The 26,877-nt window shown below is 42.0% G+C and overlaps 3 protein-coding genes across 3 annotated transcripts; 2 read left to right on the forward strand and 1 right to left on the reverse strand.

Moving 5' to 3' along the window:
- The first annotated feature begins 473 nt into the window (after positions 1-473).
- Positions 474-5,881, forward strand: eed (embryonic ectoderm development). The gene is made up of 12 exons (XM_067501975.1): positions 474-631; positions 1,687-1,839; positions 1,951-2,043; positions 2,224-2,289; positions 2,431-2,556; positions 2,834-2,915; positions 3,395-3,486; positions 3,665-3,798; positions 3,917-4,022; positions 4,192-4,350; positions 4,579-4,652; positions 4,891-5,881. Exons 1-12 carry the CDS (start codon positions 512-514, stop codon positions 5,015-5,017), a joined length of 1,332 nt encoding a protein of 443 aa, XP_067358076.1. The 5' UTR covers positions 474-511; the 3' UTR covers positions 5,018-5,881.
- A 197-nt stretch (positions 5,882-6,078) lies between these two features.
- atp7b (ATPase copper transporting beta) lies at positions 6,079-19,792 on the forward strand. Its single transcript, XM_067501974.1, has 21 exons — positions 6,079-6,367; positions 9,745-10,516; positions 11,666-11,875; positions 11,968-12,131; positions 12,217-12,378; positions 12,470-12,543; positions 12,963-13,146; positions 13,277-13,510; positions 13,581-13,672; positions 13,779-13,906; positions 14,113-14,267; positions 14,874-15,008; positions 15,103-15,297; positions 15,432-15,614; positions 15,744-15,927; positions 16,028-16,168; positions 16,282-16,424; positions 16,521-16,724; positions 16,797-16,914; positions 17,039-17,141; positions 17,245-19,792. Exons 1-21 carry the CDS (start codon positions 6,209-6,211, stop codon positions 17,492-17,494), a joined length of 3,990 nt encoding a protein of 1,329 aa, XP_067358075.1. The 5' UTR covers positions 6,079-6,208; the 3' UTR covers positions 17,495-19,792.
- A 2,986-nt stretch (positions 19,793-22,778) lies between these two features.
- Positions 22,779-26,877, reverse strand: LOC137125855 (leucine-rich repeat-containing protein 3-like). Its single transcript, XM_067501977.1, has one exon. It carries the CDS (start codon positions 25,665-25,667, stop codon positions 24,891-24,893), a length of 777 nt encoding a protein of 258 aa, XP_067358078.1. The 5' UTR covers positions 25,668-26,877; the 3' UTR covers positions 22,779-24,890.

The raw sequence follows: 26,877 nt of genomic DNA on the forward strand, positions 1-26,877 counted from the left end.
CCAGTCTCCAAAATATACTGCTTTGATGTAATGCAGGTATCTTAGGTATCTGAATTCCTTTTATAAATCACTGAGTAGCGGTGACAAAATGCCTTTTACCTGAAGGTTGCTAGTTTAAATCCCAGGACAGATGGGATGAGGCATTTCTTTAACATTTAGCTCTTTTCATGCATTTATTGCCTTGTAATATGGGAATGAACTCATAATTCAAGTGATCATTTCCATCAAGTGTGAAGGAACTGCACAGATCCCAGACAGACCACAACCTTAGCTGTGGCCACATTTTTCTTTGGGTTTATTATAATAAATGTATATAAATTATTTTACAAACTATGGAAAATTGTAATCCAATTGCCACCGCCCTAAGTTTAAATAATACGGAGCCTAACAAATTATGTAACATTAGAAGTAGAAAAATTGAAGCGCATACTTTACAACCTCAGTCCCACTCAACTACCATTCCCGACAGCACTTGCGGCGGCCGAGCGGAAAAGGCGGAGTTTGGGCCAAGATGAGGGAAAATAAGAACATGTCCGAGTCCCCTACTCAAGCGGGAAAAGAAATACCGGCGAAAAAGCAAAAACTAAGCAGCGACGAGAATAGTAACCCCGATTTATCTGGCGACGAGAATGTAAGCAGTTAAATCATGTTGATTTTGTGCGAGAGCTTACCTGCGGTTAGCCATTAGCAAGCTAGCAGCGTGCTAAGGTAGACGAGTAGCTAATGGGGGAAGCTAGCAGCTTTGTCCATCTAAGTTATACCGTCTGAATTTTGACAGCTGGAAATATTATTTCTAGTGCAATTTGCTACAAGCCATCGAATTATCTCAAAAAAGTACTAGATGTAGAGGCGTGTGTACCGCCTGTCGCTGTCTTTGAAGGGCACATATGCTAATGATGCTTTTTGGCTTCAGAATAGTCATTCACGTGTAAACTGAAATAAGAGTTAGCAGCAGCCGCTGCTACACAAAATTATCCGGTTAATCGGTGATCAATTTGTACATTGTGGCAGAGGTAGTAATCCAAGGTAGCGCTTGAATTAAGGTTTCGACTTAAACATAATGTAAAGGTGTGCGTAGAAATAACTTGACTTAATGAAGCCCCCCCCTTGCTGGAAGCAACATGGTGGCGAATGATACGAGTGCCATCCTTGGCTGTAGCTATTAGCGTTTACACGCACTCCGTTGCAAAAACCTTGTAAATCAGAAGAATGGAAAGATCTATCGCATTACAATTTGTGCAATTTGTACTTTTTGTGCTCATATAACTGAGCAAGACACGCATGTCCTTAGCGGGATAACTGATAAATAATAATACGGTTGGGTTCCCTCCAGCAGATTGAAGTGATCCAGGCTTGTATAGACTTTCGCTCGCTTTTTCGGTGAAATTATCTCAGCTAAAAACCCACAGATGCTAAGACTTTTCCTGTGTGGTTGTGCAGGAACCCATACCTAAGATGCATTAATATGTGAAATTACTTGGGTTGTGTGTTTTGTTGCTTGTCACTATTTATCTCCTCACAACTAATAGTTTTTTTTTCTGTCTGGGATTTAGCTGGTAAAATACAGCCACTGCGAATCATCTTACTTGTACTGTGCTGGTTACCTTCTTTAAAAGCACATAAGGAGACGTGTTTCTGCACCACAGTCTTTCAATGAAACTTTCCTCGGCCGTGTCGTTTATGCAGGATGATGCTGTCAGCGTTGAGAGCGGGACCAATGCAGAGCGCCCCGACACACCCACTAACACCGCGAACGCTCCCGGTAGAAAGAGCTGGGGCAAGGGCAAGTGGAAGTCCAAGAAGTGCAGATACTTATTTAAATGTGTCAACAGCCTGCGGGTAAGTACACCCTCCCCCCCCCTCCTTCCATCAAACCTTATCAAGTAACCTTTGGGTTTTCTGTTTCATAATAATAATAAACACTTTTTCTTAACTCTAAATTCTGCACAGGAGGATCATGGACAGCCACTGTTTGGAGTCCAGTTTAACTGGCACAGCAAGGAGGGAGACCCTATGGTGTTTGCAACCGTTGGGAGTAACAGAGTAAGAGATGATGAGGCACCTCAGTGATAAGGAATTCATCTGGTACTACAGCATTTAAAGCATTTGTACTGCAAAAACAATGCTGTGTTTTGGATCCAATCCTTGCTTTGCCCTGTTTTTCAGTTGTTGTTTGCTATTGTCGCATTGTTCCATATGTAAGCGGCTTTGTTTCTTTGCTAGGTAACTCTGTACGAGTGTCACTCTCAGGGAGAAGTAAGACTCTTGCAGTCATACGTCGATGCAGATGTATCCTTCCCCTAACTGCAAAAATACAGTAAATGTTGCAGGAAAAAATATGTGTGACTCATATTTGTCTAAGTAATGGTCAGTTTGGTGATGAATGGTGAGAATTGTCATTGTGATTTCTTTAACTAAATGTGCACGAAGGCAGATGAGAACTTCTATACATGTGCCTGGACCTACGACACCAACACAAGCCATCCCCTGCTGGCTGTAGCTGGGTCACGCGGTATCATACGGGTGATCAACCACATCACGATGCAGTGCATCAAGGTATCTGTTATAGCTCAGGCACCTTGAACTGTATGGTTTATGGTAAATCGAGCACTTTACCTTCACGCTCTTTCCTTTTCTTTTTTTGGGGGGGGGGGGGGGGGAAATCACTGCATCAGTCTCATGCATCACTGTGTGGAAATTTATCACGAGTGGGACACGTGGGAATCAAATTCATTAAGCTTCATAATGTGATGCATTCCCATGTCTGTGTATTAAGACTGAATATTTCAGAATCATATCTACAGTTAACTTTTTTTATTTTTGTCAAATCCAGCATTATGTGGGTCATGGAAACGCCATCAATGAGCTCAAGTTTCACCCAAGGGATCCAAATCTGCTCTTGTCTGTCAGCAAAGGTAAGAAACGTAAATATTCTCAAGCATTGTTAAAGTAATTGACATCCTTTCTTTGTGTATAAAGTATCACATGGCATCCACTTGACACCAATCCAGTGATTTGTTGTTGCATTTTTAGTGGCACGAGCACTATAATATATTGGTGTAGGTAACAGCAGGTGTGTCACTCTGAAGTGGGGCTTGTTGGTGTTTTTATTACTGTGTGATTGTCAGGTGGTTCCTTAATCTGAGGTGAAAGGGTCATGTGAACTTGTAATCTTTAATTTAAGCAGTTGAATATTTAGTGAACATATGTGGAAGATTTTCTTTTTGTGTAGCGGTAACATTCTGCTAATGCCTCTGTGCAGTTTCCATAAAACGCTAACTGCACACACAGCCCAGTTCCATAATGTGTTCAATATCTGGCCTTAATATTAATCTGCCCCTCCCAACATGGCCTCATTTGTTTAGCATTGTTTTCTTTGGGCTCGTTACATCAGATCATGCCCTTCGTCTATGGAACATACAGACAGATACGTTAGTGGCAATATTTGGCGGCGTGGAGGGACATCGGGACGAAGTCCTGAGTGCTGTGAGTATTATTAAATTATACTGTGCTTCAACACACCTGGAATTAAGAATTACCTACATACAATGCATAGAGTAACTGAATTTTGTTTGTTTTTATTTTTCCAGAATATTTTGATAATTTGGATTTAATCCATAACCCTCTTGGGTGTGATCACACTTGTATTTGTGTCCCGCTGCAGGATTTTGATCTCCTGGGTGAAAAGATTATGTCCTGTGGGATGGACCACTCCCTCAAACTGTGGAGAATCAATTCGGAGAGAATGCGGAAAGCCATTCGCGGATCGTACGAGTACAACCCCTCTAAGACCAACAGGTTGAAAATGGCTCGTGTATTTTTACCTCTGTAGATTTGAAAGCTGCAGGAATCGTCAGTCTTCTATCTATTACATACGCTGAGGTGTCTTAATTCAATAATTGCGCATTTCCTTCAGGCCTTTCGTCTCGCAGAAAATTCACTTTCCTGACTTCTCCACACGAGACATTCATAGAAACTACGTGGACTGTGTGCGGTGGCTGGGGGATCTCATTCTTTCCAAGGTAAGAGATAAAGAGCAATGACCTTACTGTGGCTTCTGCAGAGATTTTAGACAGTTTGACTATTTACAAACTTAACCATGTTCATGATGATTCGTGATTTTATTGTACTCTGTTGCAGAGATGTCAGCCCATCATAATGTATTGTTTATTTATTTATCTGTTTTAACAGTCTTGTGAAAATGCCATTGTGTGCTGGAAGCCAGGAAAGATGGAGGACGACATTGATCACATTAAACCAAACGAGTCGAATGTGTCCATTCTGGGACGATTTGATTACAGCCAGTGTGACATTTGGTACATGCGCTTCTCCATGGACTTCTGGCAGAAGGTGAACAAGTTGTTTTTGTTTTTTTTTCTCATGAGCAGCTGATCAAATTTTCCTTTTACGTGCCACTTTTTTTGTTTTAGACCTTTTGCATTTCAAATATTGGGGATTTTACCACGAATTGTTTCACTTGTTGCCTTTTTATCAAGTACTTTCATCTACAGTCAACATACTAAAATGCAAGTTTTTACCAGTTGCTGATGCTCTGTGCTTTGCACTGCTGGGTTTCAGATGCTGGCTTTGGGAAACCAAGTGGGGAAGCTTTATGTGTGGGACCTGGAAGTGGAAGACCCTCACAAAGCCAAGTAAGGACACATCTCTGGGAGGAAGATTATTATTATAAATCATATTTTAAATTCTTAGTTACCGCTCACTGACGGTGATTGGTGGCTTAAAATGTGATGATAACTTACATGTTTTTTTTATCAGACTGATGCTGTAACACATTCTTCTTTCTGTGAATTGCAGTCGGCGTATTAATATATAACCAGTCAAACATTTCTATTTGAAACAAACCCAAAGAGTCATCTTTCTGATCTCCAGGTGCACCACACTGACCCTCCCCAAATGCACGTCGGCCATCCGGCAGACCTGCTTCAGCCGCGACAGTAGCATCTTGATAGCCGTTTGTGACGATGCCTCCATCTGGCGCTGGGACCGACAGCGCTGAACAGTTGCAAATGGAAAAAAAAAGGCCGCTCAATACTCCTACAACATGTCGCCCTCGTTGAACTGGTGCACACCGCAAAACAAAACAAAAGAAAACAACTCGTGTGTATGTGTGTGCCATCTTGTGTGCAATTTGAAAATGCTGTATTTCCTATAAAAACTGAGAAATCATACAAAGGTGATGAGATGATTTTTTTGTTTTTTTGTCTAAGAGAAAAGACTGAGATCGGATGCATTTTTAAATATAGTTTAAAAGCAGAAATCATCCTCTGTGTGCCTTGTAGGTTTCTACACAGTTTCACTCAAAAAGTCCTTAAAATGACTGAGACAAAGAGAATTTGCAGGGAAATAAGTTTTTAAGCTGCAGACAAAATGAGACATTTTTGTAATGTGCCACATTTTAACATTAGTACTGAATCGTTTTTTTTTTGGGGGGGGGGGGGGGGGAGTTTTACACATTCCTTTGCCGCTTTGTCCACATTTGGTTTGCTTCACTCTTAAACTGTATTTTACAGTGTTCTATACTAAATGCTGTCAATAAAACGTTTTTGTAAATATGTACTCGAGTCACTTTGTGCAATTCAGAGTATTGACATTGAAATTATTAGTTTTATTCGTCAGATGAAGTTGTGTTGAAAGTGATATTGATTTTTTTTTTTTTTTTCTTTTTAGCAGTATTTTATTTCGTGCCCACCCCGAAGTTAGGAATCTTTTATTTTGAAATTTGTGCGACTTCCCCCCCCTTAAAATAAAAGTTTGCTTAAGGGGGAAATGAAGGTGGTCTTATTGTGTGGTATGTTTTTGCTTTTATGTAGTGCTTGTATTCGGATTTGATTGGACGTGAATAAACTTATTTTTATACAGATATGGTTCATTTCCGTGCAGTTTTTGCAGCTTTTCTGATCCTAATTGTTACAGTGCTTTTTGAGTCTTTCTGCTTTCACTGGCAAATCATGCAGGAGTCATGATTCGGGTCTGGTCCAGCCTGTTCTCATGAATCCATCTACCCTCTACCCACCCCCCACCCCCGTGATCAAAAACCTTGTGCAGACCTGAAACGACCAAAAAAACATGACTTTTTGCTGGAGTGCGCAACGGCGCTGCGCTTATCTCCAGGAACAGGACGAAGCTCTGGACTTTTGCCCCCGTTGACAGGTGACGATAAGCCAGCAGGCGACCGAGCGGCACGAACATGTTTCCGTCGATGTCCCCCATGACTCGCTCCAAGTCTGTCCCCAAGAATCCGCAGGGCCCCGGGGAGCAGATCTGCATGGTTGAATGTGGTTGTAAGCCGGACTGCACCTGTAGTTTCCAATCCGCAGGACGGAGTCAGTGTCCGCGGGGGATCAAGGTAGGTGGCCCTGGATAGAGCCCCTCTGGTTGTCCACTTGAAGACATTGTTTTAAATTTCTGGTAACACACACTGGAGTATGTACAGATGCAAAAAACTAGTCCAGTACTGTTTCTAAGGGCTCAACAAAGGGGACACTTTTCGGTTGCAGCTTGCTTCAGTACTCAAGTAAAAGTGCCATTACTTAGCTTTTAAAAAATTACTCCACAACAAGTTGAAGTACTGCTTCAAGTTGTCTTCAAGTCAGTGTACTATGCTGTAAAGTTTACTTACAGTACCAATGTGCAGCCACTAAGAAAATGGTGTTTTAAAGTGTTTGAATTTTGTTGAACTGTTTGAATGCTGTTAATGCCATAAATGTCCATGTGTTGTCCAGAGGATTTTTACACAGTATAAAAAGGGAAAAAAAATATGTAGAAATGTGTGGAACAAAATCTGTTGTCTATTTGAGCTGCTGCCAGTGGTTAATCCACAATGATACTGAAGAAACAAAAAAATAAGCAACAAGCTTTTTATTAGAAATCTGTGGGAAAAATAACTAACTGGACTCAATCTGTCTACTAAAGCTGCTTTCATGGTGCTGCAATAAATAAAGGCCAATTTACACCATAAACGCTAAATATTAATTCCTGCAGTCTTGTGTCCTATCAGCCAGTGAACACAGATGGAAAATGTCAGAGGATGGATTTGATTGGTTCAGCAGTTACCCAATGATTATTATCTATGTCTCGATCCTCTGCGTTATCAGAACATATTCACAGTTTATGCAGCTGAGGAAAGGTGCAGACAGTAAGGCATCGTGATGGCAGGTAGTCATGAAGCGTGTAAGCAGAAGATCAATAATTCAAATGTGATGTCATCATACCAATCGGTTTGTTATTGAAGTAAATCATGTTTTATGCAAGTGGTCTTTGATAATGAGTTACATTTAATTAAACCACTAACCGAGTGGCTCTTTAAGTTAAAAAGTTATATCTGCCAGGAGGAAAATTAGGGTTTTGCATAGATTTTGAAAATAAATAATAGAATTTAATTTTTTTTATGATGTTTATTGCAACTGTGTTGATTAAAAGACCTTCGCAACAATATGCAGTTTAACGTTTTCATGCATAGACTCAGTAATAGACTGAGTAATCGACCAAATGAATATTAGGATGATGTAATGTTCACGCTCATCTGAGATGCTGCTGCAAAATGTGTCAACTGTTAGAATCCGTTCTGATGGGACACATTTGGACCTGTGCAGTATCTGACCCTGTATTAGGTTTTAAGGCTTAGTCGTACAAACATCGTTTGCACAGATCAAACTCTGCATCCACATCCGCTGCACACTGAGTTAAAAAGGCCCAGTTTGTTTTTCTAAACACAGCTATGACGATAAATTGCTGCACAAACACTGGAAATTTATAATAGAGGATGGAAAGCTTTGACGCTTCTGGGAAACCATACACTGAGTGTGTGTGTGAGTGTGTGTGTGATTTATTTAAGCTGCACTTTGAACTGTTAAACAGTACTCGTGAACTTTTTAATGGTTTTTAGGAGCAACGCAAATAGGGAACACGAAGTCAGCTTCAGTGACAGTCACGAAATGACTGGAGCCTTTTGAAGGTTTTTGACCCATGATTGTCAAGTTAGCCCCCGCTAACCACCCCCCGCCGAGCAGTGACAAGAGCTCACCAGGATGCCCGTGAGATAAAGTGTGTATCTCCTCAAAACTTTATCGATCGATCTCTTCCTAACGTATCACTGTGAAACTGAAACTGACTTATAATTGAAACACTAATGAAAACAAATAAGACATTATTGAAAATCATCAATTTATTCCCTCGGTGCTGTGAGCTACAGTGACTGCTGGCTCCCGCAGTCACGTTGGGCAGCTTATGTGAAAGCCTGGGGTTTAGGCCCCAAACTGACGACCCCGCGTTTTATGGGAACAGAAAGCTGGACCTCATTCTACTGTGGTCAGTGCTCACGTTGTGCAGCAGCCTGGAGTGGACGGAACAAAGTGGGACTAGTGTGAGAACAGATACCTGCTAAACTGAAAAGTGACCTTGCTCCGCTGATTCACAGGGGATTAAAATTCTTGCCATGGTCGACTTCACCCACAAAGCCGAACTTGTAATATCACGAACACAGTTTAGACGAAACAGGAAATTGGAAGTTGCCTTTGGTCCCACATGAGCCAACACACAATATTACAAGATTTCTCCTGTGCAGCTACTGTTGTTTTGTTTTAAGGCAGGTATGTTTTTAATGTTTAAAACATTTGGATTTATGACAATTCCTCATAAACAGGGAGAAAAGGTCTCTTCTGAGGTGTGTCCAGACACACTAAATAAATCAGCCATAGAACTCCATTAAATATACTTCTTGTCATGAAGGTTGATGAAGGGACTGTATGAAAATATGTGCTCATAAAAGGAGGATCATATAGGAATTGTTATTCATGTCTTTCCTCCATTTATGCTTGAGGTTTATTATAAATTTCTTTCTTTTTTTTTTTCTCCTGTGCCTGAAGCAAGAGCCTGCAATCAGTGTTGCATTTGTTTGTTTTCAACAAAAGTTGCAAATGTATCATTTTGGAACTTTATAACTTGCGTATTTCATCATTTTAAAATAATATCACATAAATATGTTACAATGTCTTATTATTATAAGACCCAAAGCTTATAATCGAGGATAAATATTTCAGAATTAGTGTATGAACACTATATTTTGAATCTGATCAATTTGAAAAATATATTTGTCATGATATTTTAGAATAACAAGAGCTGGATCTCATGATTGAAAGAACTATGAAACCTCAGACCAATGCAAAAGGATCCCATTCACAGGATCACAGGATGATAATTGCAGTAAAAGTAGTTTATAATTAGAAGAACATTTTTCAGAATTACAATTAAAAGTCATAATCATCAGATCAGAATTTATTAAATTAAACTCTAATTATCTATGGAAACATTGCCTCAGCTCAGAAAGGACATTATTGCTTGAATACAGCTTTTTAAAATCTCTTTTATACTTTTTAAGATTTCCTTTTAAAAATGACGATGTCGATGACATCACATTATTGTCTTTGAAGTTTTTGCCTAAAGCCTAACAGGCTTTGAAGTTTGCCTAACCAGTGAATAAGGGAGCGACATTTTCTATCAGCTATTTCAGCAAAAACTGTTTGATTGGAAAATCGTTTAGGCCAAAAGCATTTACAGTGCATTTTGTCTTTGGAAATGCTTTTTCTAGTTATAAATTCAGTCTAATAATTAGCCTCCAGTGGTTTCTGCCTTGTTTTTGTGTTCTGCCCACTTTTTCACTGTGATAAATTTGAACATGGTCCCTAAATTTAAACAGGTGAAAACACTTCTCTCTCCACTTTCCAGGATAATGGCACAAACAGTGAGAATCAAGGATTTGAGAACTTGGCCTACGAGTTTGGGAGCCAGAGTGAACTCAACTGTCTACCGAAAGCTTTTTCCAGAGTGACATTTAAACTCCTGGGACTCGCATCGGAGCTCCAGGCCAAAGCCATAGAAAGCCGAATCTCCAGCCTGAACGGAGTCATTGGCATCAGCCTCTCTTTACCAAGAAAACTTGCAAAAGTGGACTATGATTCCTCAGTTGTCACCACCAGAGACCTCGCCATGGAGCTCCACACGTTCGGGCACCGAGTGGAGTCTGTTGCGCAGATTAAGGTGGATGGTATGCACTGCCGGTCCTGTGTGGAGTCCATCGAGGGACAGGTTGGTGAGCTACCCGGGGTTTCACACATTCAGGTGTCGCTTCAAGACGGGGCTGCTCTGATTGTATTTCAGCCTCTTCTGGTGACCCAACAGGAGCTGAGAGACAAGATCAAAGACATGGGGTTTGACGCCACTTTATTCAAAGAGGATCTGTCCGGACAAGACATAAGCTACTGGCAGAGAGACACGCTGAACTCGTCAACCCAGACTGCAACTATTAGGATTATAGGAATGACTTGCAAGTCTTGTACGCAGTCCATAGAAGGGAGGATGTCTCAGATGGCCGGAGTGCAGTCGATATCGGTGTCACTTAAGGAGGAAAAGGGAATGTTAGCCTTTGACCCCAGCCTCACGGACCCGGAGAAGCTCAGGGTCGCTATAGAGGACATGGGCTTTGATGCATCACTTGAAGGTAGAGAAAGGTTTTCCTTTTAAATTCACTTTGTCCCCTCACTGGTTCATGTATTGCAGCGGTGAGGTCCCTCACATCGATTGTGTCGGTGCCATTCGAGCTGATTTTTCCATCACGCTCGAGAATTCTTGCACATGATGCGTTCGGGGCATTTACGCTATTTGAAACCACATGCACAGCTTCTCAGTTCAGAGACGTTGCAGCAGTGGTTTCGAATGTAGAACTGCATACAATGCTTAGTGCAGCTCATATTATCGCCTCGTTTCAGTTTCCATCGGTTACCGTGGAAACCAGACAAGTATGTTCTCCGATGTGACCCAGAGGGTGCTCATGTCCTGCTGGATTTAATGACAAAACTTGCCAGCCAAAATGTGGACTTAACTCAGCTAGATTATGAGCAGGTTCTTTCATGCACATTTTTTAAATTTCAGCTGTCGGTGCAGCTTTTTAATTCCGCCGCTGACTTGTTAAAGTTCATACATACTGCAAGTTAAAGAGCATATTTCTGCTAATGAGCTGTGAAGAACTGTCACTAATCTCTATATAAAATCCATGCTACAGGTCCAGCAGTTCTTAAAGGCTCGATAGGCCCCCAATCAAAAATATATTGCAGTTATAAAGTGATTATGCAGGTTAATAATATGGACAGTTGATCAGAAAAGTCAGTAATGTTTGTACAGTGTCCATGGTTATTTAAATATGAACTCTTAAATATTAAAAATTTACCTTTAAATAAAAGGCTAATCAAAACCGATATATTTTCATATACATAAGTTTGGGATATTAAACTTTCGGGTGAAATTTCAAAAAGCCACAAAAATGCACTATAACCTTTACAGGAATTAGAATTTGACCTTCTCTAAACCTTTGAATGCACACGTCCAACTGTTCAGTGTTTTAGCACTTATTGCATCACATGCTGTTCTCTAACAAGGTGACTAACTGCAAAAATCCACGACCACTAAAGGTTGTGGTTCAATGACAGTTTGTATTTAAACAGTCCTCCTATGACTGTAGCATGAACGTCTTACATATTCCATAAAGTTGAATATCCATAACTTTTTGTCTCCTGACTTTAACTGTCCGTCCATTTGTGTACACGCATCTTTAGTTCCTGCCCATCGTGACTGTGTTTCCTCTTCTCATCAGAACCTGTCAGTTCTGGACCTTTTGACTTTTCTGACCTGCAATCCCCCAGTAAAGTGGGGGTCAGCAACAGCACTGGGTTACACACAACCTCTGCCAGCTGTCGTCCCAGTTCCCCTGACGTTAAATTACAAAAGTGCTTCGTTTCTATCACGGGAATGACTTGCGCCTCCTGTGTGGCCAACATCGAGAGGAACCTGCTGAAACACAAGGGTACGTTTGATCAAATGGTCTCCAAATTCGAAATATAAGTGAGAATCCTCTGGTGAGAGCATATTAACGCTCACGTGGATGTCGACTTGCAGGAATCATCTCTGTGTTAGTATCTCTGATGGCTGGAAAGGCAGAGGTGAAGTATGATTTAAGCATCCTGGATGCTGCGGCTGTGACCCTCCTCATAGAAGATTTGGGGTTTGGTGCCAAACTGATGGAGGACAATGCAGTAACACATGGGAAACTGGACCTCACTGTAAGTCCTCAGGAAAAAAAGTGACACACACACACACACACACACAAAAACGTTTGTCTTGATCTTTACCATTTTTAATATGTAGATAACCGGCATGACATGTGCATCATGCGTCCACAACATTGAGTCCAAACTGACTACAACCAAAGGTATCCTCGGGGCCTCTGTGGCCCTCGCAACCCAAAAAGCACAGATCCAGTTTAACCCAGAAATGCTCGGAGCTCGAGACATCATCAAGCTCATTCAGGTATTTATCATTGATTTCTTTGTAAGCTAGTCTTAAACCTCCGGTTTTCTTAAATCTGTGACATTATAATCTTACGTTTGGTTGATTCCAGAGTCTGGGATTCGAGGCCAGTTTGGTGAAAACTGGCTTCAAAAACAACCTCGATCACACCGAAGAAATTCTACAGTAAGTTTTTTTGTGGTTTACCAAACTTTTTAGGTTTAATCTTGTGAAAACTTTTCAAAAGTTCCGGCTGCATGATGCTAAATTCTCTCAGGAATCTGAAATTTTATTGTTGATATATCGATGAGTGAGACATGAATATATATGAAGATGACGAGAAGAAATCCCCGGGGGAGATCTAAAACGGCAGAGACTGGTTGCCATCCATTGATTTATGGTTATGAGACCAGTGCACATTTGCTGCACTACTCTACAGAAAGTTGACCCAGATGGGACTTGAACCCACGACCTCTGGATTTGAAGGCCATTGCATTATTCATTGGGCAAAAGGCTAACAAACACATAGAAATCGACTCAATTCAATGTCAAGGACACAGGCACTTATGTCAGAGTGTTTTAACACATTTCTGTTACTGTTCCAGGTGGAAGAGGTCCTTCCTGCTCAGCCTTGTTTTCGGCCTGCCCGTCATGGGTCTCATGATCTACATGATGGTGATGGACAGTCAGCACCAGGAGCACGGCGGCTCCATGCCCGGCGAGCAGAACCTGCTGCCAGGCCTCTCTCTCCTCAACCTGGCCTTCTTCCTGCTCTGTACACCTGTGCAGGTATTAGACCATGTGGTTGCTGCCTTTATTTTAAAGGGGTTATTTGCTGGATTCACATCGCTTACCCAGAAACGTCGAGTTAATGCAGTATGAGGCCTTTTGGATGAGCCGGACTGTCTTTCTGTCCCAGATCTTCGGAGGCCGATACTTCTACATCCAGGCGTATCGCTCGTTGAAACACCGCACGGCCAACATGGACGTGTTGATTGTGTTAGCTACCTCTATCGCCTACATCTACTCCTGCGTGGTCCTTATCGTAGCCATGGCTGAGCGAGCCAGCCAGAGCCCTGTCACCTTTTTTGACACTCCACCCATGCTCTTTGTGTTCATCGCTCTGGGCAGATGGCTGGAGCATGTTGCAAAGGTATGAAAACATATCTGATTTCTTAAATGTATTTTGGAATTTTTGTATTGAATGTGCTCTTCTCCTTTAGAGTAAAACCTCAGCGGCTTTAGCAAAGCTAATGTCACTTCAAGCCACTGAAGCCACTGTGGTTACACTGGGACCTGACCACTCCATAGTCAGGTGGGACACACAGGATGCAATCAATAAAAAATGTACGAAAACAGTGCACAATCATTGGCAAGTGTGTGCACATTTACCAACATGAGGTTCAAACACTATGTGTCAGTGAGGAGCAGGTGGTGGTGGAGCTGGTCCAGCGAGGCGACGTCGTGAAGGTCGTCCCAGGAGGAAAGTTCCCTGTTGATGGGAAAGTGATCGAGGGAAGCTCCATGGCAGACGAGTCCTTGATTACAGGTACGAGGGCTGGAAACCCTGGTTGTGAATTCTGTCAACGAAGGCAAGAAATTCTTTGATGGTGAATTTCTACCATCTGATTTAAAAAGGCAAATCAAATCTGACAAACAAGTCAGAATAATACAACCAAAACCAAATAATATAATGCCTTTGTCAAGCCCAGAAGTATTTTTTATGATTTGTCTTTGTCCACTTGTGTCTGCCAGGGGAGCCGATGCCTGTTAGTAAGAAGCTGGGCAGTTTGGTGATTGCCGGTTCCATCAATGCTCACGGTGCCCTTCTGGTGGAAGCCACTCACGTTGGTGCCGACACAACTTTATCCCAAATTGTCAAACTGGTGGAAGAAGCCCAGACGTCGAAGGTAAGACGCAATCAAAAAAAAAAAAAAAAAAAAAGCAGCGTCTAAAAGTATCCAGCATGTTGCACATCACTTGTACTTGTACTGTATAATTGTGGGACGTCCTGTTTTCGTTCCAGGTCAACATTGAATACTGTATTAAACATTCTGTATGTTGAAACAAGACAAAACGTCAGCAAAATTTCAGAATTTGATTTTTTAGTAAAAACTTTAAACAAGGAAATCAACGTGACAACATTAAGAAAATGACAGCTGACATAAAAAAGTCCTGGTTAAAATTGAAAAAAAAAAATGTAAGCTGACTTTTTCTCTTCCACAAACACTAACTTACTCAGAACTGACATGTCTGAGCTAACGTTGAGTGATTTCCAACAGTTTCAAATGGCAGTAGTTAACAGGATCTCATCTTAATTTAATTTGAGGTTTTGGCTTTTTCCCTTTTTTCCAAAGGATTGTTTCGAACGCTGATTTAGCATTTTCTGTGCATGTAGCTTGTATAAAAATGCAGTAAATGCACAAACACAAACATGCTGTTGGGCAATCAAGGGTTTAGCCACAGTGGGACAATTGGTTTTCATAGCAGTTAGCCTTGTGTTCTTGCTTCCTCAGGCTCCCATCCAGCAGTTTGCAGACAGGCTCAGTGGGTACTTTGTGCCCTTCATCGTCATTGTTTCTCTGTTGACACTGGTGGCCTGGCTGGCAGTCGGCTTTGTCGACTTTGAAATTGTAAAAGAGAACTTCCCGGTAGGTGCGCGCACAAATGTTCCAACAGCGAGCAGCTTTAAGAAAGATCTGCCAAGTTAATCACTGCTGTACTAACCTGTTCTCCTCGTCACAGGGCTATAACCAGAACATCTCCAAGGCAGAAGTTATAGTCCGCTTCGCCTTCCAGGCCTCCATCACTGTGCTGTCCATTGCCTGCCCCTGCTCTCTGGGGCTGGCAACCCCGACCGCCGTCATGGTGGGAACCGGTGTTGGAGCGCAGAACGGGATCCTTATTAAAGGAGGTGAGCCGCTGGAGATGGCCCATAAGGTAAAGCACTGATAACTGATGTTAGAAATCCACGTCAAACTTACAGAATAGGAAGAACTTTAAAAATGCTTGTAGTTTTGTAGGCTTCTATCATAATAAACTATCAGAATTTTTTGTGCGTCATTGGATCACAGATCAGCGTGGTGATGTTCGATAAGACTGGCACAATTACTAATGGCGTGCCGCGGGTGACTCGTGTGTTGGTGTTGTGGGAAATGGCCCGAATGCCCCTGAGAAAGATCCTGGTGGTGATCGGGACGGCGGAGGCCAGCAGCGAGCACCCGCTGGGCGTGGCCGTAGCAAAGCACTGCAGAGAGGTGAGAAAAGGAGGAGGCAGTGAGGTCATGGAAGTGCGTCAGACATTTGTGTGTCGAAAAGAGCCATTTAATGCTCCGTAAAGCGCTTTGTATCTATTTAAAATCATCAGGGTCACACATTTTTCACAGGAGCTTGGCTGTGACACGCTTGGCTACTGTCAGGACTTCCAGGCGGTGCCCGGATGTGGGATCAGCTGTCGGGTGTCCAACGTGGAACATCTGCTGCAGCAGCAGAAGGACGAGCGTTTCCTGCTGCCGGGAGCCACCACTGATGAAAGCAGTCTGCTTTCTGCTGCCGAAGCCCCATCTACAGGTCCGGCGTCAGTTTCTGGGGTTTTGTTTGTTCAGAGGAACAGTATTAAAAGCAGGACAGCTTTGGAAAGAAGTCCTCTTTCCTTTATTTCCATGTCTAGGTGAGCGGCAGTCGTACTCAGTCCTGATTGGAAATAGAGAGTGGATGAGAAGAAACGGCCACCACATCGGAGCAGACGTTGATGCCGCCATGTCCAGCCATGAAGCCAAAGGGCAGACAGCTATCCTGGTAGCTATAGATGGTGCGCGCGAAACATCTTCCACACGCATCTTCTACTGTGGTTCCGCTGTTTCTTACTTTGCTGCTGTTGCAGAGGCAGTTGCACACGTCAAACACTGTGCGTGTTCTCGGCAGGTGTCCTGTGCGCCATGTTAGCTGTTGCAGATACCGTGAAGGCAGAGTCAGCGTTAGCAGTGCATACACTCAGCAGCATGGGCATCGAGGTGGCCATGATAACAGGAGATAACCGACGCACAGCCAAAGCCATAGCTGCCCAGGTAAAGCACAAAGGATCTTGAAAAGTACTCGAGTAAATATTATAAATGAAATAAAAGAAATAAAAGAAATTTGTTTGGTTTTTTTACGTACTGTAGGTTGGGATCAGAAAGGTGTTTGCAGAGGTGCTACCTTCACATAAAGTGGCAAAAGTGCAGGAGCTGCAGGAACGAGGATTCAGAGTCGCCATGGTGGGGGACGGCGTGAACGACTCGCCCGCCCTCGCTCAGGCTGACGTCGGCATCGCCATCGGCACCGGCACAGACGTGGCCATCGAGGCGGCCGACATCGTCCTGATACGAGTAGGTGGCACACGTGCCCGCGTGGAGATACACGTTTGAACTGTCTGAATTAAAGTTTTTTATAATCTTTAGAATGATCTGCTGGACGTGGTGGCCAGTATCGAACTGTCGCAGATGACGGTAAGAAGGATAAGGATCAACTTTGTCTTCGCGCTCATCTACAACCTTTTAGGAATACCAGTCGCCGCAGGTACCTTGTTATGTCCGAACGCCCCAACTTTGAGCCCTAACCGAGCGTTTAGTCCGCATATATTGTGGTGAGCAACCGTAAACACACTGTTGCTAATGCCGGCCTCTCCTCTGCTGGGTGTTAGGTGTGTTCATGACCGTTGGCCTCGTGCTTCAACCCTGGATGGGCTCGGCCGCCATGGCTGCTTCTTCTGTTTCAGTGGTTCTGTCGTCTTTACTGCTGAGATTGTGAGTCAACATATGTGCTTTTTCTGCTTCTCATCATTGGAGTTTCTATCAAATTTCATCCTATTATTCAGAGCTGAGTATAATAACCATCCGTTTCCTCCAGGTATAAGAAAACTCCTGTAGAGAAGTATGAAGGTCTTGCAAGAGGCCAAATGAGCAGCCTTCGGTCGTCTCAGATCAGCACACATCTAGGACTAGACGGCCGGCGGCGCAGCCCAGCTCTTTCCACTCGGGAGCAGCTGGACCAGCGAGGCGTGGCCTCACGTTGCCAGGGACCATCCATTAAATCGGTTGAGGAGCGGGACCGCCACTCGCTCCGGGATCACCAGAATAATAAGGACTTTATTTTGTAGAAAAAGGGATAAAGGAAGAGGGACTGAGGGAAGTGAGGCCTGCTTCTTAATAATTCAAAGATGCGTCTTCTGTAATATTTGTGTATTTCTGTAAATAGACAAAGTTAATTGTGCACAAAAACTAAAAAGGTGCACGTTTATTTTGACATGAGGAACCCTGCTGCAATAAATCACCATTAATCCGTCACCTTAGTTTAGAAAGCATCTGAAAATTACACAAAGAGAAACCTGACTGAAGTATTTTGTGCTTTGTCACGCCGGATGCAGTTGCTAGAAAAAAAATATAAAATTTATAAAATAGGTTTGCTTGTGAATAACACAACAAATGGTTAATCAAAGCATCTACATCCAGCTGTTTTAATTCGGTGGCTTGGCTGATATCTCAAAAAAAATGTCTCAAAATCGAGGTGGAGAGCATTTTTTCCGCCACATATACTTCGAGCAGGTTTAATTAATGGAGCAGATTAATCTAATGATCAATCACTAATCAAAAGTGAACGGATATATGGCTTTTTGGGGATGTAAACACGACTCCAGTCCTGCCAGCGGAGCACTGTTGGGATCCTTTTGCAGCCGACATACGACAGCAGGAAAAGCACAGGTGCAATAAGTAACAGTAAAAGAAAGACTTCCTGAGATATTTCACGGTTAGCTGTCATGGCCGCCGTCCTTTGTCATGCAGGTCAAATATCTGGTAATTACCCCATATACACATGGATTTGTCAGTTCATATTCTGCTAGATATTACAGTGTTGCGTAAAGTTTTCAAAAAGTTACAGAACATTTTTAAATTCTCCTATAAGAGATGTGAAAACTGAAGCACTTTTTTTTGTCTCCCTGCCTGTTGCATCTGATTATTCCTTCTGTCCCTCACGTTCTTGTGTTCTTATTGGACCTTGCCAGTGTTGTTCTTGATGTACAGCCTTTGTCTTTGTGGGCCCATTCTCGATAGAGTGGCTCTAAACCTTCATTTGCTCTCCTCTTCCCCGTGTATTTAAACTTCAGCTCGATGCGTGTCAGAATTGATTGGACAGCAGCCGGAGGAGCCCTTTGCTGGCTCAGCTATGCATCTGTAGCTGTGTCGGTTTTAAAGCCGATACGCTAATGCCGCCCTCTGCAGCCTGCAGACGAGCGCATTTTTTGGGCCGGCAAAAATACCCTTGGACACAGTCCGATGGTCTCAGAAAGACCTTCAAAAAATGTCCTTTGACAGACAAGACAAAGGGCCTTAGCTGGATTTTCTTTTATTTTAACTTTGGAGCATATTTTAAAGAAGGGGGGGGAAAAAACACATTTGTCCAGGATCTGTGAAGCGTGCCCTTGACTTTGAAGGCCTCCAAAGGTTTTTTTAGCATAAGCGTGTAAATCCCAAGACAACTAGACAAGAGGACGGAGTTGAGTTTCCATCTAAGCTTGTAGGTAAGAGTGCATTTTCTCACCTTAAAAAAAAATCTTTTTATTATTTCTAGGTGTCAAATGCACCTGACTAAACCTGATGTAGCCCTTTACCATGTCACAATCAAAGTCATCCAGAGGAGGCACAGTAATGTCGGCTCATTATAACACGTGGCAAACACGACCTGCCGCTGGGAGTTTGGAAACCACAATACTGCAAAGACAATCCTCTGACCCAAGAGCAGCAGAGGAGGAAAAGATTAACTTCCAGGAGCAGAGGAGGATTAAACATTTCATTCCGCAAACTTAGCTGTGATAGAGTTGTTTTTTTTTTTTACTTTTCCTCTGCAGATATAAATAAGATTAAGATAAGATTTGTTGTGTGCTCACCAGGTCCAAGAGCTGTAGCTTCTGATAAATGACCTCCCCAGCAGCCACTAGTTATAATGGGTCGCTGTGGGCACTGACTGGGTCAAGTCCAAGTCTGCCTCCACAGCTAAATCTTATTGAAACAGGGCTGAAAAATATATATAAAACTAAAGTAAACAACCCTTTCTGTTGGGGATGGGAAGAAAACCAATAGAAGTGTTTCCAAAAGTTGTTTTTTTTTTTTTAATTTGCAGGGGTTTTCTCATGAGCTCTCAGGGCCACTGTACTTATCAGCCCATAGGTATGGTTTAGTAGGTACCTTCCTGAAATGTGGGACACTCAAGTTACTTCCTACTTAGTGGATGAACCTAAGAAGATTGTAGCTCTGCTCTCGTTTTCTAACCTCAGCAGCAACAGTTAGATGCACCACAGCCTGCAAAATCCTGCAAAAAATTTCAGTATTGTACAGTACGGCTCATATGGGATCAACATTTGACCTGTACTAATGACATTGGCCATATGTGTTTTTATGATTAGTATTAAAAACATCCTTAAACTGTCCCTAGATGCATGCAAAAAATTTTTTTATAGCTTTTATGAAACCAAAATGTTGATGAATCCAAAAAAGTTCCAAGACAAATCCTTTGGTCAGTTGCTTGGTAGGTGATACGCCAGCATGTTTATCCTCCTACTCCTTTGCAGCACAATGACAGTGACTTATTGCCCCTCACCTCTAAACCCAAACACTGCATCTTTCTTCAACAACACGTCTGAAATGGAGAGGACCTCTTATCGTCGCTGATTTACATAATAAAAGCACAACGGAAATGTGCTCAGACACTGCATTCCGAATGGAAATGTATAAGGATATAGGAAAAGCAACATGATGACACGGTTGTAGTACTTCTCGTTCTCGTTCCCTTAAGTTTGAGGCAGCAGTTAGTATTCATAGCAAGGTTTTCGTTTAACCGCCCTTATTTCACAATGTGTCCACGTGTGCTCGCCGTATTTTTGTCTGTCTGCAGAAGCAATTTCAGAGAAGATGAATGGCTCTGGAAAGCGGAGTGTTTGTGGGCCTGGCGTCAAATGTTGTGCACAAAGTAAGAACATCGAGGCCCAATTGGAGTCTGAAAAATGGCGAGGAAGCATTGCTTCTCACTACCTGTACCTCAAAAGTGAAAATGGACATGGGCATGCATTTAAGTCCCTGGTCCAATTAAGGGAGAGCTCTTAATTGAACCGGAAATCAAAGTGTATTTGCTAATTGACAATGTTTTTGGAGTTAGCTTTAAACAGCATGCTTTGAAAAGTTGCAATCACAGGAAGTGCTTTAATCGATTGATCGATTTTTTTCTTTTCTGTGTTTTCTAAGCAATTTTATGGATGTTCACTCACAATGGTGGTGGACTTAGGTGGTGGTAATATACCCAGAAAGTGTGTCGCCCTTTATTATTTGACATCATTTATTGCAGTCGGGCCCTAAGGGTTTTGAAGTAACCTGCCTTCACATCCTCCTATAGCTGTGCATCACTGTTGATAAGTATGTCAAACATCTAAGCAGAGATGGTCCTGTCCTTTATCAAAAGACAAATGGGTCTTGCTTTGTCCGCTTTTCCCTTTGGTTGAGAGTTTTGCACAGACACTATTTCCCTTTAGCGGCTCCAGGAAAGGCACAAACCGTGGGAGCATCCTCCTGTATGAATAGTAGCTGAGGTGTCTCCTTCATATTGAATGTGATGAAAACTAATATGCCACAACTCAACCAATGGACGCCGACAAATTCAATTCCTGCTGCTGAGGGAGAAGGAGAAAATTACATTCCTCTTTGGGGAGCACTTCTGGCTATGCTGTCAGCACGTCACCGCCTCGGTGAGACTAATAACACCAGCAATAAAACTGCGCTTTTTAAATTCAGCAAGTTGCTTTGAAACTCGAATTAATGCTGGGTCCTTCTACGGCATTACAGAGGTTTGTTTGGGCACGTGGTGAACGACGGTTGAACTTAATTAATGAAAGGGACAGACAGGTCATGACTTGAGGGCATCTCAGTGGAAATATCCTTCTCATTTGGCAGATGTTTGAGCCTTGAACAGTGATCCGCGAAGGTGCTTCACCACACAACAGCCTCGACTAATATACAGTAAGTGAGTTGTGTGTGTGTGTGTGCATCTGTGTGTGTGGCGGAGGCATTTTTGTTTTTCCAAATGTAAGAACTAAGAACATATTTTTGAAACGAATAAGGATCAAAATGAAAAAGGTTTATTTGCAATTTCACATTTTACAAGCAGCCCTCTGTTAGATTTGTACTAAAGCTCCACACAAGCCTACAACAAACAGCCGTGGCTCCGTTGTGCTTGTTAAGGCAGTTTTTCATGCTATAAGTGGATCTCATGCCAGTATCTTCCATAATGGTAGTTTCTGCAGAGCAAAGAACAGTGAGCCCTGTTATGAAGGACTTATTTACTTTTTATATTTTTGCTCCACAGTAACTAATATAATGGAAAATGCAGAAAAATGGAGGCTCGGTAGGGACCAAACCCATGAACTAAGATTTTAGTAACAACACTATAACCGACCAAGTGGCTTAATGTGAACTGTTCTGAGCTGTACTGAAAAAATCTATAGTTTTTATAGGTTATGTCTTAAAATAATAACACAAACTCGACTGTAACATAAAGTAGCTCCTACTTGGTCCATTCTCAGTGTTTGTTTCATATAAAGTTCATGTGCCACATGTAGCTGTGCTCATTTTGATGATGCAGTTATATCTAATATAAAGACTTTATAGTAATCTAAATTTACTTACAGTACTTACAGTGTATTTAGTACTAGGTCACCTCAAGACACATTTATTAACCCCTTGTGCTATTTTAACTTGTAGACGTAAATGAACTCGTACTTGAGATGCAGAGAATATTTTCAAAAGTATCTTGTAGTTTTTAATATGAATTGTAGACACATTTCGGTTTATCATTTAATGGTAATGAAGCTCGTTCCTCTGAACTTAAACTCAAAGAGACACACTGACCTCAACTGTACCCAGCTTGATAATGATATTCCATTCGTTGTGCGGCACTGCCCTGAGGAGTTATAAGACACACTGATGTGGACTGTAATTAACGCTGTGGCTGTGTGACAGGGATTTCTGAGGTCAGCTTCAGATAGTATACAAAGGATATTAAAGGACACCGTCACTGATTTTTAACTTGCTTTTGGTTCTAGTTTGGGTAATATCTCTCTACGTTTACCTGAAAAAATGCCTCCACATGACATCACTTAGGGGAACCTTCACTTTAGATTCCGTTATCTTGTTGCTCACACTATGGAGTGTGCGATGGAAATCTCCTCCGGGCGATGTCATCTGGAGGAGTTTTTCAGCTAGAATACAAATCTTTTAATATAGGGAAGTCAGAGGGAAGTTTAAAAGCGGTAATGTACATTTACACCCCAAACTAAAGTCATAGAAAGCGAGTTGAAAATTGCAAACGTCGCCTTATAAGTCTTCTGTGTTGGCAGAAAGACACTGTACGGTTTTGTGTCCATAAAATAAAACATTAAGAAAGAATAAGCAGTTGGAACAAGTCATTTATGATTCATGATTCGGTGTAATCTGTAGTAAGACTGTAAGCGAGTAGCCTTCGTAATGCCTTCCACCAAGGCTCATTACATTTATGGATTAGAACTCTTAGTAGGATGAAACTATTTTTGGCTTGCGAGACATTTATTAATGTTCTGGCCCATTCAGATCTTTGCAGCTGAAGATACATGGCATTCATATTTAGAGCTGTGGGCATTTTTTATAGTACTCTGGAGGAACAAATAGGTGAATCTCAATGTGAGGGATGGTTTATAGCTCCAGACGAGTTGAGAAAGGATGGTGTGAGAGGTTTAACCCATCTGTGGTTTATTTATTGACTAAAAGCACTGACAAAAATGAATTTTAAAAAGGATTGCGGGAGTCAAATCTCTTGCTCCGTCAAACACACAAAGATTTATCTTCACTGAGACCCACATTTCCAAGTGTCCTCATGGAGAGAGGAGGGTGGTTATATTTTTGTTGTCTAACAAGAAAGGGGCAAATTGCAGCGCAGTGGAAAGCTTGGTTTGAAAAGCTAATGGCAGTGGTTTAAAGTCCCAATACAAAACACTGCTGTCTCAGCTTCATGCAGACATCAGGGGGGAAAATTGGACAAGTGAGTTTCACAATCTGACACCGCCACCAAAGGCCAATACTGTTTCCTGCACAGAAAAAGCCTTACATCAGCCTAATAAGCATAAATGTTTTACTATGTTGGATGCAGAGAGGATCAAATGATTGGTTCAAAAGTAGATCATAGTTTAGAACCATAGCAAACTTTGGGATTCACACAGGATTAAATTCTAATGCCAATACAGGGCATATGAAATAAAATTTAAAAGGTAAACTGATAACTTCTCTTTTAAATATTACATCCATTGGTACTAACAAATGATATACTTTAGATTTAAGCAAACAAGTCGAAGGTGTTTCCTTCCTGGTAATTTGGGGCAACGTCTAATATCCAGAGGAAAAAAGTGTTGATAACAAAACATGGCAACATGTGGGAATCAAGCTGACAGTAGCATAAGACTGAAAGTCAATAAAGTCCACTCCGATCAGTCCTTTCTTTCTCTCCGCCCAATCATCGAGATATTAGTCTTTAAAACGTACCAGCAAACGAGACATAATTGACCTTCTCTGATTGGTTTGTAGGACCAGTCTCGCTTTGACAGGCACCTGTCTGCGTTAAAAGACGTTTTGGAGCACATTTCTACGTACACAATAATGAACCAAAAAGGTACTAAATCCCGCTTTAATACATGAAACAGACAAGCTGTGATTGTGTGACCCACAATGTTGTTCTTCAGTGGCTTAACACATAAAAACAGGTTTTAAATTCACGGTTTTGTGCCGATTTTCTTGAAATTGAGTAAATATTTGTTCCACATTTGAAAGGAAACTTACAGCAACTTGTAAAACCACGTGAAATGAGTCTGTTTGCCCAATTCAGGTTCGTGTGTCAGACGGACAGATAGAGCTGTTTTAAGGAAGGCGACCGAATCAACTATGGAGAAGAAACAATTTTATACTTGAGAACTGTTATGTAAGTACAATATCTCAAAGCCTACAACATCATTTAGAAGAAGAAAAAAAAAAATTCTCACGAGTATTTGTTCAATATCTGAGAGAAACTCAGTTGATCAAGGTTTTTCTGTGACAGGAATTGATTAGTTTCTCTCCCATAGGTGGCAAACTTATTACCTTTTGAAGCAATACATTAAGTGAGGTGACAAGTGTTCAAGTGTGAAATTCAATTTACATTCGCAATTCTACATTGAATGCAAGGTTTGGGAGAGTTAGATAACTTTAGTTACACCACTTAGATCCTATGTGTATTATTAGAACATACGCACTCTGCAGCGTACTCTAGTCTACTCAGAGAAAATGTGACGTTTTTCCACAAGTATCCACTATCGGTAAGCATCTCTGGGTAGCCCATCTCACTGAATACTGACTGGCACTGAAGGGCCACGTATCACTATCCTTTACAGAATGGACCAGAAACATATTCATTGGTGCACTTTCATCTACTGTTGCATCTTTTCTAATACATTAAAGCACACTGCTCATTGTGTCATAGTCCTTGCTAATGCGTGAGTTGCTGGGCAAGGACTTGAGGTACTCCATGTGCCTCCTGGTGTCCTCCTGGTTGTGTTTGATGTAGTAAATGATGTAAGCCGTCACCATGGAGAACCAGCAGAACATGGCCACGAACATGGCCACGTCTGTGGTCTTGTGGTGGAAGTTGCAAAAGTTTATCCCCGAGTCCAGCACTTGGATCACCGGCTTTCCCACATACTCCTCCTGAACCGACGTGTAGCAGCTGACGTCGTTCACCGTCTCGGGGTCGAGCCTCAGCTCCCTCAGCACTTCCTGCAAAGAGCACTCGCAGTGCCAGGGGTTGTGGGAGAGGCGGACGCGCGCGTGGATTTTGGCAAAGGTGTCCTTAGGGATGCTGCTGAGGTGGTTGTTTGAAAGGTCCAAAGTGCGGAGGCCTTCTGAAATTCCTCGAAAGGCACTGACCTCCACGCTCTCGATGACATTGTGGGATAAGTCCAGTTCCCTGAGGCGATGGAGGTCTGTGAAGGCCTCCTTTGGGATGTGTCTGATCCGGTTAGAGGAGAGCAGGAGGATTACAGTGTCCTTGGGTAAGTTCAATGGGATGTTCTCCAAGTTGCGCGAGGTGCATTGCACCACCATCCCATTCCTGTCCGTGCAGTGACAGACTTTAGGGCAGGCACACGCAGTGATGATCATCCACAGGAGCCACAGCGTTCCCACAAAGAAAGAAGCCTTTAAGGAAGACCCACGCCTTTGAGAGACCCCCATTAGCGGACAATGTGGATGGGGGTGTGCTGCTTCAAATGCAGATGAGACATTAAATCACAATCAAGGCAGTCATTGTATCGAATGAATGGGCTGAACTGTGTCGGCACTTCACCTGTGTGGGTGCTAATGGCTAAAGTTTGTTGTCGGGAAACTTTTCATCATTCAGTCGGACAGTGTCGTTCATGATGTACCCGGACAATGTGAGCCCCGATGCAAAATATAAGGAGCGCCGAACGTTTGCATACTCGCTGAATGAGGTACCAAAGTGCAGCAAAGAGGAAAGAAAAAAAAAGATTTTTGACAGGCCGAGGCATAAATGTGTGTCCAGGGTGGGAGGGCAAAGCTTCTGGGCTGCCTAGAAGAAACCGGGGATAGAGACAGAAGGGGAAAAAAAGTTAAACCACACCGCGAACTTCCTGTATTCTTTGGGTAAATTGTTAAAGTTCTGGTTCTGTCATGTAACAAGGGCCCATTCAGTCAAATTTCTCCACCAATTCCTCTTTTCAATCTCTTCCCCTCCTTGGAGAGAAAGCTAGTAAAGTTCAACATTATCATAATAATAGCATGTTTCCATAGTTTGAGCCCATTCACCCAAGATTTGTCTCTGTGAAAAAAAATAACAAGCCATTAGACGACGGCTCATCAATATGCATCAGATGAACTTTAAAATTTAGATTTTTGTTTAAATATAAACTGGTCTCCAGTCTATAAGATTAACAGTTTCGGTATGAGACAGCGGTGAAGGTCAGAATGCTTATTAAAATAAATATAGGACGCAAATGTATCGGCTGCAAGATAACAATAAAGGGAAGAACCGATAAGGAGGAAACAGCTTTTGTTCATCAAGATGATAAATGTCAAACAAGTTATAGTTTCTGATTCTTTCACGATTCCTGGAATAATATTAATATTGATGAGCTAAATGTCTCAGAAAGTAATGTCACTGTATGAATATTAATGAAAATGTCAAGAGAAGGGTGAAAGACAGAGATAGCGCACGATTTTTAAATATAGGTTATTGGGAAATAAAGGAGATAAATCCACTAGAATAGGTTTGTTATCTGACAGGCAATTGATCAATATACATGAAGAAATCATATGAATTGATGAGGAATAGGTGTCAGCATGTCATTGTGTTTGGTAAGAGACAAGAAGCAAATTAAAGGTGTCAAATATATTTGATTAAAAATGGTTATGAGATTAGTCACAG

The sequence above is a fragment of the Channa argus genome, chromosome 4, assembly GCF_033026475.1.
Source record: "Channa argus isolate prfri chromosome 4, Channa argus male v1.0, whole genome shotgun sequence".
In the NCBI taxonomy this organism is placed as follows: domain Eukaryota; kingdom Metazoa; phylum Chordata; class Actinopteri; order Anabantiformes; family Channidae; genus Channa; species Channa argus.

Coding starts and splice junctions, on each gene's coding strand:
- eed (XM_067501975.1), top strand. CDS start 512: ATGAGGGAAAATAAGAACATGTCCGAGTCCCCTACTCAAGCGGGAAAA. Junction 3,487..3,664: donor GGGACGAAGTCCTGAGTGCT/GTGAGTATTATT, acceptor GTCCCGCTGCAG/GATTTTGATCTCCTGGGTGA. Junction 4,653..4,890: donor GAAGACCCTCACAAAGCCAA/GTAAGGACACAT, acceptor TCTGATCTCCAG/GTGCACCACACTGACCCTCC.
- atp7b (XM_067501974.1), top strand. CDS start 6,209: ATGTTTCCGTCGATGTCCCCCATGACTCGCTCCAAGTCTGTCCCCAAG. Junction 13,673..13,778: donor CCTGACCACTCCATAGTCAG/GTGGGACACACA, acceptor ACTATGTGTCAG/TGAGGAGCAGGTGGTGGTGG. Junction 15,928..16,027: donor TGCCGAAGCCCCATCTACAG/GTCCGGCGTCAG, acceptor TTCCATGTCTAG/GTGAGCGGCAGTCGTACTCA.
- LOC137125855 (XM_067501977.1), bottom strand. CDS start 25,667: ATGGGGGTCTCTCAAAGGCGTGGGTCTTCCTTAAAGGCTTCTTTCTTT.